The sequence below is a fragment of the Pseudorca crassidens genome, chromosome 18, assembly GCF_039906515.1.
Source record: "Pseudorca crassidens isolate mPseCra1 chromosome 18, mPseCra1.hap1, whole genome shotgun sequence".
NCBI lineage: Eukaryota > Metazoa > Chordata > Mammalia > Artiodactyla > Delphinidae > Pseudorca > Pseudorca crassidens.
In genome coordinates this window covers 2,850,140-2,864,731 of record NC_090313.1, presented here as the reverse complement: position 1 = coordinate 2,864,731, position 14,592 = coordinate 2,850,140, and the positions used below count along the sequence as shown (strand labels likewise).

The following is a 14,592-nucleotide window of genomic DNA, read 5'->3' as shown; positions in this document are numbered from 1 at the left end:
CCACGTGAGACAGAAGTACGCTTGCTGTAGGACTAAATGTGCATTTACAGTGAGGCCTGGATTTCTTAGGAAAACGTGAAGCTGGGGACCGTTAGCTTTAGCTTTTCACCCCGAAGCAGCGGTGAAACAAGTGAAACAGTGGACAGATTGACTTCCTGCTTGTTTGGTGAGACAAGGCCGTACCTGTGTCCTGGAGGAGGGCTGGGCACCCTGGGCTGCGGCGAGGACCACGGGCTCGGCCTGCAGACGGAGTGGGTGATGAGGCTCTGTTTCTGCTCCCAGAAGGGCACACGTTTGTATTAAGTGTTTTAGAAAATATTTATGGTTTCTTCTGAAAACGGCAGTTCAGCCATAAATAGCAGTTCAGTCATTGTTTAACCCGTAAGTGAAGAAATTGTGTAGTCGCATCAGGGTAAACGCCACTGTGCTTGTGATTTAAATATTTAACCTCAGCTCACTCCTAAGTATTTCGGTTGAAAGCTTAGAAACTGTGCTGGGAAGCAGGCATTGCTGAGATTGAGCTGAGGTGGCAGCGTAGCATCCCTGTGTGTGCGCCTGGGTTGTGTGGGCCTGGTGGCAGGGCCTCTGGGTCCGTCAGACCTGGTTTGAGCCCTCACTGCCTCTCTGAAGCAGATGGGTCTCAGGAGGTCACCCCTCTTCTCTGAGAGCGCTGGCCATAGGGTACTGTAGGCGTGAAGCAGAACATGTAAACTGTCAGGACTGAGCATGATGAAGGCTCAATAATGCGATGAAGGCTCAATAATGCGAACTGCTTTATTGTCTTATCTGGACTCTGGGTGTTTACTGCTTCTCCGTGTGCTTAAATACTGAACCTCCATTTGTAGTAAAGCATTTCCAGTTCTGCAGCGAAGCAAGCAGTCTTCGACACGGTGATGGAAAGAAGAGAGATTAGGGTACACGGCGACCACAGAAATGAAAAACCCGTCGGGTCTTCTTCTTCCTCACGCTTCTGGGAGCGTGGGCAGTGTTAGCACGTACCTTCCTAGTTAAACCGTGAAGCATGGATGCAGTTACATGCTCCGGCATCCACTCCTGAGAACGACAAGTTAAATGGAATTTCCACACCGGTGAAATGCAGAGATTACATTTGTGTCTCTGAAAATTCCTCAGGAGTTGCTGACACAGCCATGGGGGAGATGAACAGCAAATAGAATGTTAGGGTAAAATTGCACACCTTTTCAATTTTGCTCTCTCCTTCCCCCTTTTGGTCAGGGGTTGATCCCCTAGGGGTGGGTTGAAAGTATGAAAAGAGGGTGGATGTGAGGCTCCGTGCTGAAGGTGACATTTAAAGCAGTTCAGACTGTTGAAGTTTCCTGAAATGTTTAGACGTTCAAGGGGAATGCTCGCGAGCGTGTGCTCTTTTCCTCTCTTCTGTACTATTATGTTAATGACTGCTTGTGTCGTAGCTGAAACCTCAGTGGAGCTTCTCCCCAGAATAGCAGGGAGAGAATACAGATGCGGTTCTGAGTGGGGACCTCTGCCCTCCTCCACGTGGCGAGTCCCGGAGCGGGAGGCGGGTGGACTGAGGTCAGGCTCTGGGCCTGTGAGCCCGGAGACGGCGGGAGAGCGTGGAGGCAGCAGGATGCGCTGCCTGTGTGCCCTCCTGAGGTCCTGGGGCAGCGAGAGCGCCCACTCCGCCCGCACGTCAGACCCTGCTTCTGAAGCGTAAGTCGGGGGGTTGAGAGGAGGCTCGCGGCGGGCTGGTGGCCTCTGTTGGCCTTCACTTTCCATTCTGGGACCCTAGCTTGTGGCCTCTTTCCCGCTTCCCTACGTTTGTTCTAGTCTTAAAAGCCGCCACACTTAGGGGTAGATAAATCTGTTTTTTTGCTTGAATATACTTTTTTCTTCTTAAATTTAATTTTATTTTTTTATACAGCAGGTTCTTATTAGTTATCTATTTCATACATGTTAGTGTATATATGTCAATATACTTTTTCAGCATTGATTTAAACGTAGTGTTTAGCAGTTTTAAAGTCTTATTTACAGTCTTATGATCCTTACATTGTGTTAGTTTGAATTCTGAGTATGAATCTTGAAAATGTATATACAGAACCATCAGTTCTACTCTGTGACATAAATCACAGCAAGATTCTTTTTTTTTTTTTTTTTTTTTAAGATAAAACACAAGTCAAACTTATTATTAGATTTGTCCACAGTCAGCAATGGTGATCTTCTTGCTGGTCTTGCCATTCCTGGACGCCAAGCGCTCCATGGCTTCCACAGTATTCGTGCCCTCTTTCACCTTGCCAGAGACCACATGCTTGCCATCCAACCACTCAGTCTTGGCAGTGCAGATGAAAAACTGGGAACCATTTGTGTTGGGGCCAGCATTTGCCATGGACAAGATGCCAGGACCCGTATGCTTCAGGAGGAAATTCTCGTCATCAAATTTCTCCCCGTAGATGGACTTGCCACCAGTGCCATTATGGCATGTGAAGTCACCACCCTGGCACATAAATGCCGGAATTATTCTGTGAAAGCAGGAACCTTTATAACCAAAGCCTTTCTCCCCAGTGCTCAGAGCACGAAAGTTTTCTACTGTCTTTGGAACTTTGTCTGCAAACAGCTCCAATCTGTTAACGTAGCTTTATGGATTGGATGAGCAGTCACTTCTTGGTTTCCAGGTCCCTTACCTCGAAGGAGACGCGGCCCAAGGGCTCGCCGTTGACGGCGATGTCAAAGAACACGGTAGGGTTGACCATGGTTGGGCAGCGCGGGAGGTTCTGGGGTGGCAGCGTCTGCAAAGCCAGCAAGATCCTTTTTGACCCACCTCCTGGGGTAACGGAAATAAAAACAAAAATAAACAAATGGGACCGAATGAAACTTAAAAGCTTTTGCACAGCAAAGGAAACCATAAACAAGACAAAAAGACAACCCTCAGGATGGGAGGAAATATTTGCAAATGAAACAAAGGACAAAGGATTAATCTCCAAAATATACAAACAGCTCAGTATCAAAAAAACAAACAATCCGATTGAAAAATGGGCAGAAGACCTAAATAGACATTTCGCCAAAGAGGACATACAGATGGCCAAGAGGCACATGAGAAGATGCTCAACATCCCTAAGTATTAGAGAAATGCAAATCAAAACTACAGTGAGGTATCACCTCACACCAGGTAGAATGGGCATCATTAGAAAATCTACAAACAACAAATGCTGGAGAGGGTGTGGAGAAAAGGGAACCCTCTTGGCACTGTTGGTGGGAATGTGAATTAGTACAGCCACTATGGAGAACAGTATGGAGGTTCCTTAAAAAACTACAAATAGAACTATCATATGACCCAGCAATCCCACTACTGGGCATATACCCTGAGAAAACCATAATTCAAAAGGGTCATGTACCACAATGTTCACTGCAGCACTATATACAATAGCCATGTCATGAAAGCAACTGAAATGCCCATTGACAGAAGAATGGATAAAGAAGATGTGGCACATATATACAATGGACTATTACTCAGCCATAAAAAGAAACGAAATTGAGTTATTTGTAGTGAGGTGGATAGACCTAGAGTCTGTCCTACAGAGTGAAGTAAGTCAGAAAGAGAAAAATACCTTATGCTAATACATATATATGGAATCTGAAAAAGTGGTACTGATGAACCTAGTTGGCAGGGGAAGAATAAAGACGCAGACGTTGAGAATGGACTGGGGGACACGGGGTGAAGGGGAGGCTGGGATGAAGTGAGAGAGTGGCATGGACATATATACACTACCAAACATAAAATAGATAGCCAGTGGGAAGCAGCTGCATAGCACAGGGAGATCAGCTCGGTGCTTTGTGACCACCTAGAGGGGTGGGATAGGGAGGGTGGGAGGGAGGCTCAAGAGGGAGGGGATATGGGGATATATGTATACATATGGCTGATTCACTTTGTTACACAGCAGAAACTCGCACACCATTGTAAAGCAATTATACTCCAATAAAGATGTTTAAAAAAAAAAAAGTTCAGCTGCCCTTGGATGGCAAAAAAAAGAAGCACCAGCTCTGTTGAATTATAACTGACGTGTACCTTTTGCATTATCATATGATAGTAGCCTCATAGGCTCATGGCTGCCTGTTTTGAGTGAATTATGGGTTTCGTTTTTTCCAGCACTTTAACTGTGGCTTTTTGCTGGGCTACTTGATGGCTCTCTGTGTGTTCCCCTGGTTGCCGTCTTGCGGCCCATGGTGTCATTTCAGTAAATACGGAGGAGGTACGCTGTGTAAGGATCGCCGGCCTCAGTAGAAATTAAGCTGAAAGAGCCTTTGTTTTGTCAGAAAAGCTGTAACCAGCCGTTTTGTCTGGTTTTATTGTAGTACTAAATTTGTTTTTAAAACTAAAAAAAAAAACTATTTCAGTGATCTATAAAGATTTATAAAAAGTTCAGTTTCCTTTCTTAACTGTGCACGTGTCTGGCATTGCAAGGCTGTCATGTGAATATTGAAAGAAGTTACTTTTGCTTTTGCAAAAATTTCACATGAATTTTTAGTTGTAGGGAATTTTGGGGGGTGGGTGATGAGGATAACTTGCTTAGTTTTATTCATTATTGTCTGCCATAACTATGGTTATGAAATTGCACGTATAATACTGAAATATCAAAAATGGCCTGAAGAGACTTTTTGACGATTTTCCTTGTGGTAGAAAAGGCCCCAACTGGATTATATTTAAAGGAGTCGAAATGTACTGTTAGTATCATTAAGCTTCATTTTTATGGGACTCTGCTTGATCCTTTGTTCAACATTCAGAGAAATGCTGGTAAAATATAAATGTCTCCTCCATAAAGCCATCATTTCTCTCTGCTCACATGTTAGGGATGGGTGGGCTGATCTGAAGAGGCGCACGTTTCCGAGTGAAAATGTTTGAGGGCTAGGGCGGGCGTGGTGGGCACAAGACGTGGAGCGGCCGCCCGTGGGTAGGGGGCCCCGCCTGGGCTCGGCCGCTGTTGGCAGTGGCTCCCGTCTGCAGATGTGCGCGATGACCCCTGTCTCAGGCCCGGGGTGGCGTGGGCGGGAAGGATGCACAGTGCGTGTCTGGTGCCGTTGCCCCTGCTCTGTCCCTCTCCCTGACGTGCGCTCCTACCTGTGCGTCTCCTCTGCCCGAGCTTGGGGAGGTGGGCCAGGAGGCAGCCCTGAGGGTCGGGCTTGGAAGACCCAGCCCTGCAAGGAGGGGAAGGCAGGGTGATGGCAGAGCATGGAACCGTGCACAGCGGTGCCAGCGCCAGGCTGCCCCACAGCAGGGTCCCGGAGCATCGCCTGCCTGGCTTCGGAAGCCCAGCCCTGTGGTTTTCGGGGAAAACCGTTCTTCGAAAGCACAGAGTTCTGTGCACAGAGGTGTTGGGTCGTGTTGCCTATGCAAGCGCGTGTGCACATAGAGCCCTAGAAGTAGTTAGGCCACTTCTGTGCTAAATATTTTAAATTGCACCACCGTGGCAGGCTGTCTCGCAGGAAGGAACTCGTCATGAAGCCTTCCTTCTGATGGAAGTGGGAAAAATGTGTATTGTATATGCTGAGTTGTTATAACGAGGACTTTGTGAACATTTTCCCGTTTTATAATTTGCTTTGATTTTGATCATAGCTCCTAAATGTGTATGTATATTTATTTAAAAGGTTGATTTTTGAAGAACACTATGTATAGGTAGGTAGGTAGATGGCAGTGCTGTTAACTGTGCTGTCACTCTTCTTACGCAGCCAGGACGCGCTCCGGCTCAGGCCACCCACGTTGTCGCGAGCCCCAGCACAGACAGGAGCTGTCTCCGAGAGAGGTCTTACTGCTTGAGAGACATAAGGCTGATTTCCCAGGGGTTGATGAATTTGTTTGCAGCCTGACATTTGGAAGCTTTTGTTTCTGAGCTGGTTTAGTCGGGTCAGGTACCTTCCCCTTTGGATATGTCAGCAGAATCGATGTGCGGGGTTGAGAGTGAGAGGTGGGCAGTGCCAGCACCAGCTCTGCTGTCACACCTCCCACAGAAAGTCACTCTAGGTTGTACCGTAGGAGACTCTCGTGTTCACCGCTTTTGAACTAGCAGTTTCAGACGGTTTAGCCTGAATACCGCGCGTTTTTCGCCAGGAGCCATCAGGGGGGCTGCTGGTCCTAGGAAGTTTGGGCGGGCGGCCACGTACAGCTCGGGGTGGAGGTGAGGCGTGAGGCGGGTTCAGCTGACCGGCACCCGGACGGGATGGGCTCGGTGATTCTTCAGGACCCCGAGGTTGTCCCGCCCTCCCAGTGGGTGGGTGCCGCCTCTTCTCACAGCCTGCATTCCAGGTGACCTCCGTCCCCCGGTGTCTGGAGGGACAAGTCTCGGCAGCAGTGAGGGGCACAGACTGGCTTCCTCCCATGGACCCTTTATAAACGTCATCTGTCCCTCAGTGCAGAGACAGAAGCACAGAGTTTCAGTCACAGACGTGAGCCACAAATGTGTGGGTGACAGAGCTTGACCCACAGCTGCTCCCCTGACCTTCCTGGGGTCTTCCTGAACTGGAGCCCCCAGGGCGGCACAGGGCACGATGTGGGGCAGCTCAGGAGGGCGTTGCCACTGGAGCGTTAGGTGGAAGGTGGTGAGGGTGAGGGTGACAGAGGAGGAGTACGGTATTGAAGACGTGCTTTTAGAGCTGAGTTAGCTTCTGAGCGTATACTAGGTGTCCTCACCTACAGATGCGGAAAACTTTCTTCACACACACTGGGAGGGTTAAATGAAATGATGATGCGAAAATGCTTTTGGAAGTTTAAAGCCCGAGGATGTGTGAGTTACTTTATCGTGCTGCATCATGCAGCCGCCTTCGGGGACTAAAGCACCTGGAGGGTCAGCGCCGTGATTCAGTTGGTGGTAGTTGGGACGCATCTCCTGACACGTTTTACTGTCTTGAGGTTCCAGGTAACGGGGCCCTGTTCTTGCGCTCAGAAGGCCACTCACATTCACACTCTTCCACAGGAAAGTGCCTCGCTGAGGTGGCCTTTGGTGATGGGGGGGTGGGGGCGGTGGCTGGGAAACCACAGGTGCTCTGTGTTACGCGCACGTGGTTTTGCTCAGACTGAGGGCGAGAACATGAGCTGTGTGGGGATCTCCCCTCTGGTGTTTGGAGATAACCAGCACGTGTTGGGCTGTGACAGCGGTAGCCTCTGAACCGTCGGGGACACCGCGTGGTACTTCGTAGTCCTGGTGGGACTGGGGCGGGGGCGCGGCCCTTCTGGGCTCTAACGGTGGCCTCTTCTCCCTCCCCGCGTGGCTGCGCGTGGTCTTCAAGTGAAGAGCTGGGCGAGTTCATGGAGATGAAGGGCGCCAGCAGCCCAGGCATTCTCGTGCTGACCACCGGCCTCAGCAAGCCGTTCATGCGCCTGGACAAGTACCCTGCACTGCTCAAGGAGCTGGAGAGACACATGGAGGTACGTGTGCCTGCCCCGCCTGCCAGCCAGCCACGCCCGGGAGAGGGCTCCCGGGCCAGAGCCTGCAGAGGGGGTTTAACCAGCAGCCCGTAACTCGGGGTTTTCAGAATGACGTTGTTAAATGTGAACTTGCTTTCCCTTATCTCAGCTGTAGAAAAGCGTCTGCTCCTTCAGTTCCTCTCCACCCACTGCTGCTGACGGGGGATTTTCCCGTCGCTAGAAAACGCTCATAGCGTTGAGGTGTCATATCAGGAACGCGTACTTACAGTGTTGTGAAGTACATAAGTCATAGAGTAATAACAGTGAAAGAATCAGCTAATGATACGTATTTATTCTGTGTTCAGATAGCAGGCTGTGGGCCCGGGAGAAATTTGGGTTCAGGTTACTGGCTTGGTTAGGCCGTAGGGAACCATTTCCCAAAGGGCAGGCCATCCGGTCTTCTTCACAGCTGTTCCCCTCTGTCCTCTGGTGCCAGAGCAGCAGAGGCCCGTAAGGGCTGGGCATGGCCGTGTGCCGGCCTCCCTCCCCAAGGCAGGGTCCAGATCCCTCTGCTCCACGATCCCCTCGAGGACTAAGAAACGGCGCTTTAATGCTGCGAAGAATAGGACAGGTTCCAGGTTGAAAAGTCTAGGGAAGGCCCGCGCCAGTCTACAGAGCGCCTTTCTAAGGAAAAACTTCTCATTATGAAAGCTAATAGTGTGCTGTTTTATTCAAAGGATTATCATCCAGATAGACAAGATATTCAGAAATCCATGACTGCCTTCAAAAACCTTTCAGTAAGTGACTAAGCATATCACGTTTTTTTTTCCCCGTCAGACATTATTATGGCAAACGAATGCAGAAAATTACTTGTGAAGTATAATTTGGATTTACTCTGATGAAATAAAAATAAATATATAGTAGTTATGCCATGGCTGGTAAACTCTCAGGCTTTACTAGACTGTGGACACCAGGAAAATGAAATGATAATTGTTTAAATTTTAAAAAGGCACCACATAATGCTAGAGCTACTTACAGTGATTCAGAACATGTTTTTAACCTCATCCCACAGTGTCTTTAGTGACTGAGTGTGAAATGGAATGCTGTTGGTTTTTTTTATCTGTTGTCATGCTGTCTTACTGACTTGAGTTTCTGGAATACGTGTCTTATTTACAGCACAAGTGGAACTTACTCTTTCTTCCCCTCTTCTCAGTCTTCTCTGTTGCGTTCACTAGTAAAAGCAGAAAATACTTTTCTTGCCCAGTCCACGTTTTTTCTTCTAAAAGTGGCAGGGATGGCTGTATTTTTCTAAAAGTGTTTCTCGTTCTAGAGCTGTTGCGTGTTTTGTCTCTCTTGACTTGATTCCGTACTTGTGAAGTAAGCAAATTGTTCACCAGGTGATCTGTCTTAAGAAGTAAGATACAAAGCAGTATGGCCAGAACCTAAGGTTCCAGGAGTCCCGTTTCTTCTAACGGTGTTCTGTGCTTCTCAGGCGCAGTGTCAGGAAGTACGGAAAAGGAAGGAGCTGGAGCTGCAGATCCTGACGGAAGCCATCCGGAGCTGGGAGGGGGATGACATTAAGACCCTGGGCAACGTCATTTACATGTCCCAGGTCCTGATTCAGTGCGCTGGGAGCGAGGTACCGCAGTGCGCGAGCGCCATTCCCAGCACGGCTTTCCTAGGGCCCCTGCGCGTGGCCGGTTTGGGAGGCGCCTGCCTGGGGCACGGCTTCCCAGCAGTTCCTTCACTTTTGTGAGCAGTGTGTCGATGGCGGCGCGTGGAAGCACTGCCTGCGTTTCTCTTTCTGTGTCTCCTTTTAGTTTCTTGGGAATGTTTGTCCTTGGCTGTGGGGCTTTTCTTACCTATTGAAGCAAATGAGTTTTAATACATAAACAGTGCTTTTAGGTCTTTCATGTAGATTGGGTAAAGTTTATGGGGTGGGTGGAAACATTGAGTTGACGTGTTGGATTTTAGGTTAGTGCCAGGGCCTACCAGTGGACTAAATCCATCTCCACATTTTATCCCACCCTCCTTCAGCCTGAAGGGCCCACCTGGTCACCCACTGCCCCTAAAAGCTTACAGGTTCTTTTCCTCCATTTTCTCTCAACCACAGAAAGAAGACTTTACTAATTAAGAGTTAATGGCAGAGCTAAACTCCTTAATCAGATTTTATAAACAGATGTTAACGTGAGCTACTTGTGAGTCTAAGAATTTATCATAATTTTGTTTCCATTTAATTTAGCTCATGAAATTTGGTAGAGAGAAATATCTAAACAGGAAGTATGATATAATATTTCCTAAGGCCTACTGTAAATATTCTCACAGCTGTAAAAGTGTGTTTTTAAAACAATTATTTGAATTTGCTCTTTTACATTAGGAAAAGAATGAACGATATCTTCTGCTCTTCCCAAATATTTTGCTAATGTTGTCTGCCAGTCCTAGGATGAGTGGTTTTATATACCAGGTAAAACACATTTTAAATTTGTATTTAATTGTTTCTTGTGGATCTGAGAATCATTTCCAGGCTTGTTTTGAGTTTTGTGTTCAATACTACATGCATCTGTTTGTGGGCTGCGTGTAGTGTTGTATGTATAGTGTTACATTCAGATACCTACACACAAGTCCTGTCTGTGCATTTCGATGTGACTGTGCAAATTAGGATACTTGTGTTAATCCAAAGCAAAAAAAGAAGGAGACTAAAATTTGTGGAGCTGCCCCCCAGGACACAGACTGCTGAGGTGCGGTGCCAGCCCGTCGCCACCAAGTCGTGTGCCGCTTCTTCCCTGGCGGCTGGTACATGGTGGGCACAGCAGCGGGCTAGCTGGAGGGGGCCCCGCGGCCGAGGTGGGTCTTGGGCACACGTCGGGTGGTGTACGTGGTAGTGGACGATCGTTTAGCCTTTCTATTGTTGATCATTTTTCTGATTTTCTTTGAGAGAATATGAGAGCTGATTTAAGAAGAACACGCAAGGGGAAATGTTTTCTTTTTTGTGCGCTAATTTCAAATGTGGTATTAAGTGCTTTATGCTTTTTCTGTCTGTCTAGTAGGAGCTTCTAGCAAGGTTTACTGCCTTCTCTCTGTGTAGTTACAGAAGCTTCTGCCTTTCCCATCAGTTTTTCGAGGCCTGGCTAGTCACCAGATGCTGTTTCAACAGAGTCGGGCTTTGTTTTCTCCGAGCTGCGTTTCTGCATATGCAGCACATTGTTTGTTTTGTCCCCGACCAGAGCTCTAGTGGGTCCTGAGTCCAGAGTGTCCGTGGCTTGTTTGTACCTGCACAGAAAACTTTGCCACCCGAAGGGGAGTGTCATCGCACACTCCACAAGGAGCACTTTAAAATTGAGGAAGCAGCTGTACACGGGCAAGCCTAGAAAAATAATACCTCTTAATCTGTAAGCCTGCCGCTGACTGACGTCTGGCTGAGGGAGCACCTGCTCAGGTTCCCCCAAACTGGCGGCTCCCGCTTTAAGTGGCCTTGGTCCTTTTCCATCAGTGTTCTCCAGCTTCGTGCTGTACACCCAGGAGGCTGAGTCGGGGCCCTGCTTTGACCTGCAGGAGTTAAGGTTGCCGTCTGGGGCAGGCTTAGGCCCCTAGGATGTTGGCATTGACATGCCACCAGCAGAGCACTGTTCTCCCGCCCTGTGCACGGGTTCCTGGGGGCTTTCTCTCCAAGTGCTGTGACCCACAGTCCACGTACTGTCAGTATTCATTTCTGGCTCTGAGGGATGTTAAAAAGCGCTACATCCAGCAACAGTGAGCACGTCCTGTCCGCCGGGGTTGCCGCTGCGCTGAATGCAGCCCTGCAGCTCTGTTTCCTGGAGAGTTCTCGGAGCTGTTGGTCACCCCTGTGCCTTAGGACTCTTGGAAGGGCGTCTGCAGTGTCTGCATCTAACCACGGCTGTGCCGGTGCTACCCTGTCCCGCCTGCTGAGCCCCGGTGGCCCGTGGCCTGGATGATACCTGTCTCGGGAGGGGAGGGGTGAGGAGACCACCTCGTGCCCTGTGGGATGCTCGGCGTCACCCCTGGCCCCCGCCCTGTAGACGTCAGGAGGCCTGTGGGCTGTGGCATTGCCGGCGCGCCCCCTGCAGGGCAGGACTCCCGCTGCCACCGCACTGAGAGTCCTGCTTCTCGGGTGCAGCTTGGCCCCAGTCCTCAGGGAGAGACTTTCCCGGAGGACTTGCTTGGCCACCGCGTTCCGTGGTGTGTCTGTTATTTGTGCTGGTCCCTTCCGGCCCATTTCCGACCCCTCTCCGTGGGCGTCCCCGCTCCCCTCCCCAGGCCCTCTGTTGTCAGAGCGGATGGGCTGGCTGCTCTTCTCTGCATTTTGTGCAGCGCTCAGCACAGCTCTCGACTTCCCGTCTGGTGACGACCACGCACAGCTACCGTCCAGTTCCTCTTGCTCCAATTTCCTCCTTACTTTGCTTTCAGACGTGGAACTTCCTCTGCATTTCTTTAAGGCAAATCTGTGCTTCCTTTGCATAAAGAACATCATTTAAAATAGCCACTGTAGGCTCTAGTTTTTTTATCACGATGTGTAATGTTTCTGTGTCCTGCTGTTGATGTTTAGAGTAACCCATGAGATGAAATTTTTTTTTTTCTGGTTTGCTGCCTTGTACCTTTTTGCTGGCTCATTTCTTGATTCTAGTATTACGATTTCTTGTTTGAGATAGAGGTTCATATTGTACATGCATTCGGTACAAACAAAAGAGCATTTTTGCGTTACAGAGACAGTTCCTCTGCCATTTCTAAAATCATTTAATATTTACTTTATTAATGGTATCTTCTTAAGCACTAATTGTTTTTTTTGGGGGGGGGTCTTTTTTAGGGAAAGCTACCAACGACAGGAATGACAATCACAAAGCTTGAGGACAGTGAAAATCATAGAAATGCATTTGAAATATCAGGTGATAGGCACAGACTCTGTGGATGCCCTCTGTCCGGGTGACCAGGCAGCTGGCCCTCTGTGTGCAGGCCCTTGCCGACCCTTCCAGGGGGCTGACGGCAGCGCTGTTGGCCCTCCTCGGGGGTGCGCGTGTGCGTGTGTGTGTGTTCCGCCTGCTCCCCGTTTCACCTGTGTTTCTCTCTTCCAGGGAGCATGATTGAGCGGATCTTAGTGTCCTGCAGCAACCAGCAGGACCTGCACGAGTGGGTGGACCATCTGCAGAAGCAGACGAAGGTCACCTCTGCGGGAAACCCCACCATTAAGCCTCACTCTGTGCCGTCTCACACCGTAAGGGCCCCCGTCCCTCTCCCGCCTCCAGACTCTGGGGTCAGCCTTGGGTTCGGTTGCCAGCAAGTGATCGAGTGCTTTAAGCCATAGTCAGCCTCTGGGTCAGGAAAGCACAACATGTGCGTTGTGTTTCTCTGCAAGCACTTGCTCATTGCCAGTGGATGGTGAATCGCTACGCGCACGCACGCATGTGCGCGCGCACGCGCACACACACACACAGAGTTCATGGCCCCTGGCTAGGAAGCTGCGTGCGCACACACACACACGCGCGCGCACACACACACACACACACACACACACACACACACAGTTCATGGCCCCTGGCTAGGAGGCTGCCTTGCTCAGAGTGGGTCGTGTAACCTAAGTTGGTTTCAACCAAAAGCCTGAGAGCCACTGGTCCATAGAGGGCTTTTCTGAGCATTTTAATTGTATTTATTGTGTTTCATCAAAAAAACAAACAGTGAATACTTACGATGACAAAAAGGACCAGATTCATGTTGAAGGCGTTAAAATGTAGTTTTTGACTCCTTGTTTTGATTGTAAGAAATCTGTATCTTCTACTCTTAGAAAAGCCCAACAGCTCTTTAAGCTTTTAGATCCTGAAAGATTTCAAGATGTATCAGCGCCAAAGTGCCAGTGTTTAAAACTTCTCTTTCCTGGTGTTTCATGCCTAAGATCCTGGTATTGAATCATCTGATCATTCATCATCTTTACCAGATAATATTGAAGAACCAGGCAAGAACCTTCTTACAAATGACTAGGGTCTCACAGCATTTCTGGCTGGTGGGTTCTTCTTGCCATCCTTGCCAGACTGTGACGATCTTTACCGGGAGTTTTCTACCCCCTGTGGTCGCCATCCTTGGGGTTAAAGTTTTAGCTCAGGGACGGTGGCCATGGCGCAGCGTGCTGGTCACAGGTGCAATGTCTTAGGCCATTTCTCAACAGTTCGGGGGTTAAAACTGCTCATTTGCTTCAGCTAATGTTTCATTTTGAATGGCTCCACCATTTATAACTTTTCCATACTTTTAAAAAATACTAAAGATGCTTAGCTTTCACGGGACTAAATTTATCCCAAGGACATATGTGCGTCCACGTGTGTGTTTATAAGGAAGAGGGAAGTGCCTTCTCGCTCAGACTGTCTGTAACAGCCTGACACTAACCTTTATAAGGTCACATCAAGTAATACTGTGCTGGCCGCTCTCGTTCCTGTTCTTGTCACATAGTGGCAAGGGAGTTACAGCCCCGCTGTCTGGAAGGCGCTGTGCCCCACACGCAGGGTTGTCAAGTGTTGTGTGCTCTTCTTACGGAGGTTCTCTCTGGGGGTGTCTGTGTTCTCCCTGTGATTGCTGTGTCCAGCTTGAATAATACTCTAACTTTAGCATAAAGCTACCTCTCTTGACTTATACAAGCAAGGAGAAATAAAACCAAATGTTACTTAACCGTGACATTGCTAGAAGGGATGTTTTGCGCAATTTTCCCCTTTTGTGAATTATTTAGTTTGAAAAAATTATTTTGTAGTGGTTGTATTAACACGTTACAGCACACACACACACCCAGGACAGGTGTGTGGTCACTGCAGAGAGTCCACTGCTTCTGTCCTTGGACACCCAGCCTCAGCTAGAGCCTGGGCTTCCCTTTAAGCCTGTTTTTCAGATACTGTTCAGTTCTTTCGAATGATGATCCCACTCAGGTTTCCAGCTCGCAGAACCACTCAGCTCTTTCTCCTGTTAAGCATACTGTATTGTTTTCGGCTAATTTGAGTTCTTTAGCTAATTTTGAATGTTATTTATTTTATTTAACATTTTCTTATTTAATTGTCAGTGTGATGGAATACTTTTGGGTTTTCTAGGAATATAAACCCCATTAATAAGGTCCTTCTGAGAAATTAGATTTATATAACTTTGTTTTGATTAAAGCTGATTTTTCTGAGAAAATGTTTTATCCCAGGGATTGGCAAAATTTTTCTAATAAAAGACAGGCAGTAAATATTGGGGGTTTT

At 48.4% G+C, this 14,592-nt stretch overlaps 2 protein-coding genes across 10 annotated transcripts in view; one reads left to right on the top strand and one right to left on the bottom strand.

Moving 5' to 3' along the window:
• ARHGEF7 (Rho guanine nucleotide exchange factor 7) overlaps positions 1 to 14,592 on the top strand; it is a 127,295-nt gene that overhangs the window by 92,636 nt on the left and 20,067 nt on the right. For all 9 annotated transcript variants that reach the window (XR_010936816.1, XM_067713025.1, XM_067713026.1 and 6 more), the window contains 6 exons: positions 7,249 to 7,387; positions 8,104 to 8,163; positions 8,859 to 9,005; positions 9,744 to 9,830; positions 12,189 to 12,267; positions 12,454 to 12,593. Coding sequence is in view for 8 of the 9 variants with exons in the window: in XM_067713025.1 (XP_067569126.1) it covers positions 7,249 to 7,387; positions 8,104 to 8,163; positions 8,859 to 9,005; positions 9,744 to 9,830; positions 12,189 to 12,267; positions 12,454 to 12,593 (652 nt within the window). In the remaining variant the exon portion in view is untranslated. The remainder of the gene's footprint in view (positions 1 to 7,248; positions 7,388 to 8,103; positions 8,164 to 8,858; positions 9,006 to 9,743; positions 9,831 to 12,188; positions 12,268 to 12,453; positions 12,594 to 14,592) is intronic.
• Positions 2,039 to 2,750, bottom strand: LOC137210951 (peptidyl-prolyl cis-trans isomerase A-like). The gene is made up of 2 exons (XM_067713033.1): positions 2,655 to 2,750; positions 2,039 to 2,587 (listed from the first exon to the last, which is right to left on the bottom strand). The coding sequence occupies exons 1-2, from the start codon at positions 2,721 to 2,723 to the stop codon at positions 2,162 to 2,164; spliced, it is 495 nt and encodes a 164-aa protein (XP_067569134.1). The 5' UTR covers positions 2,724 to 2,750; the 3' UTR covers positions 2,039 to 2,161.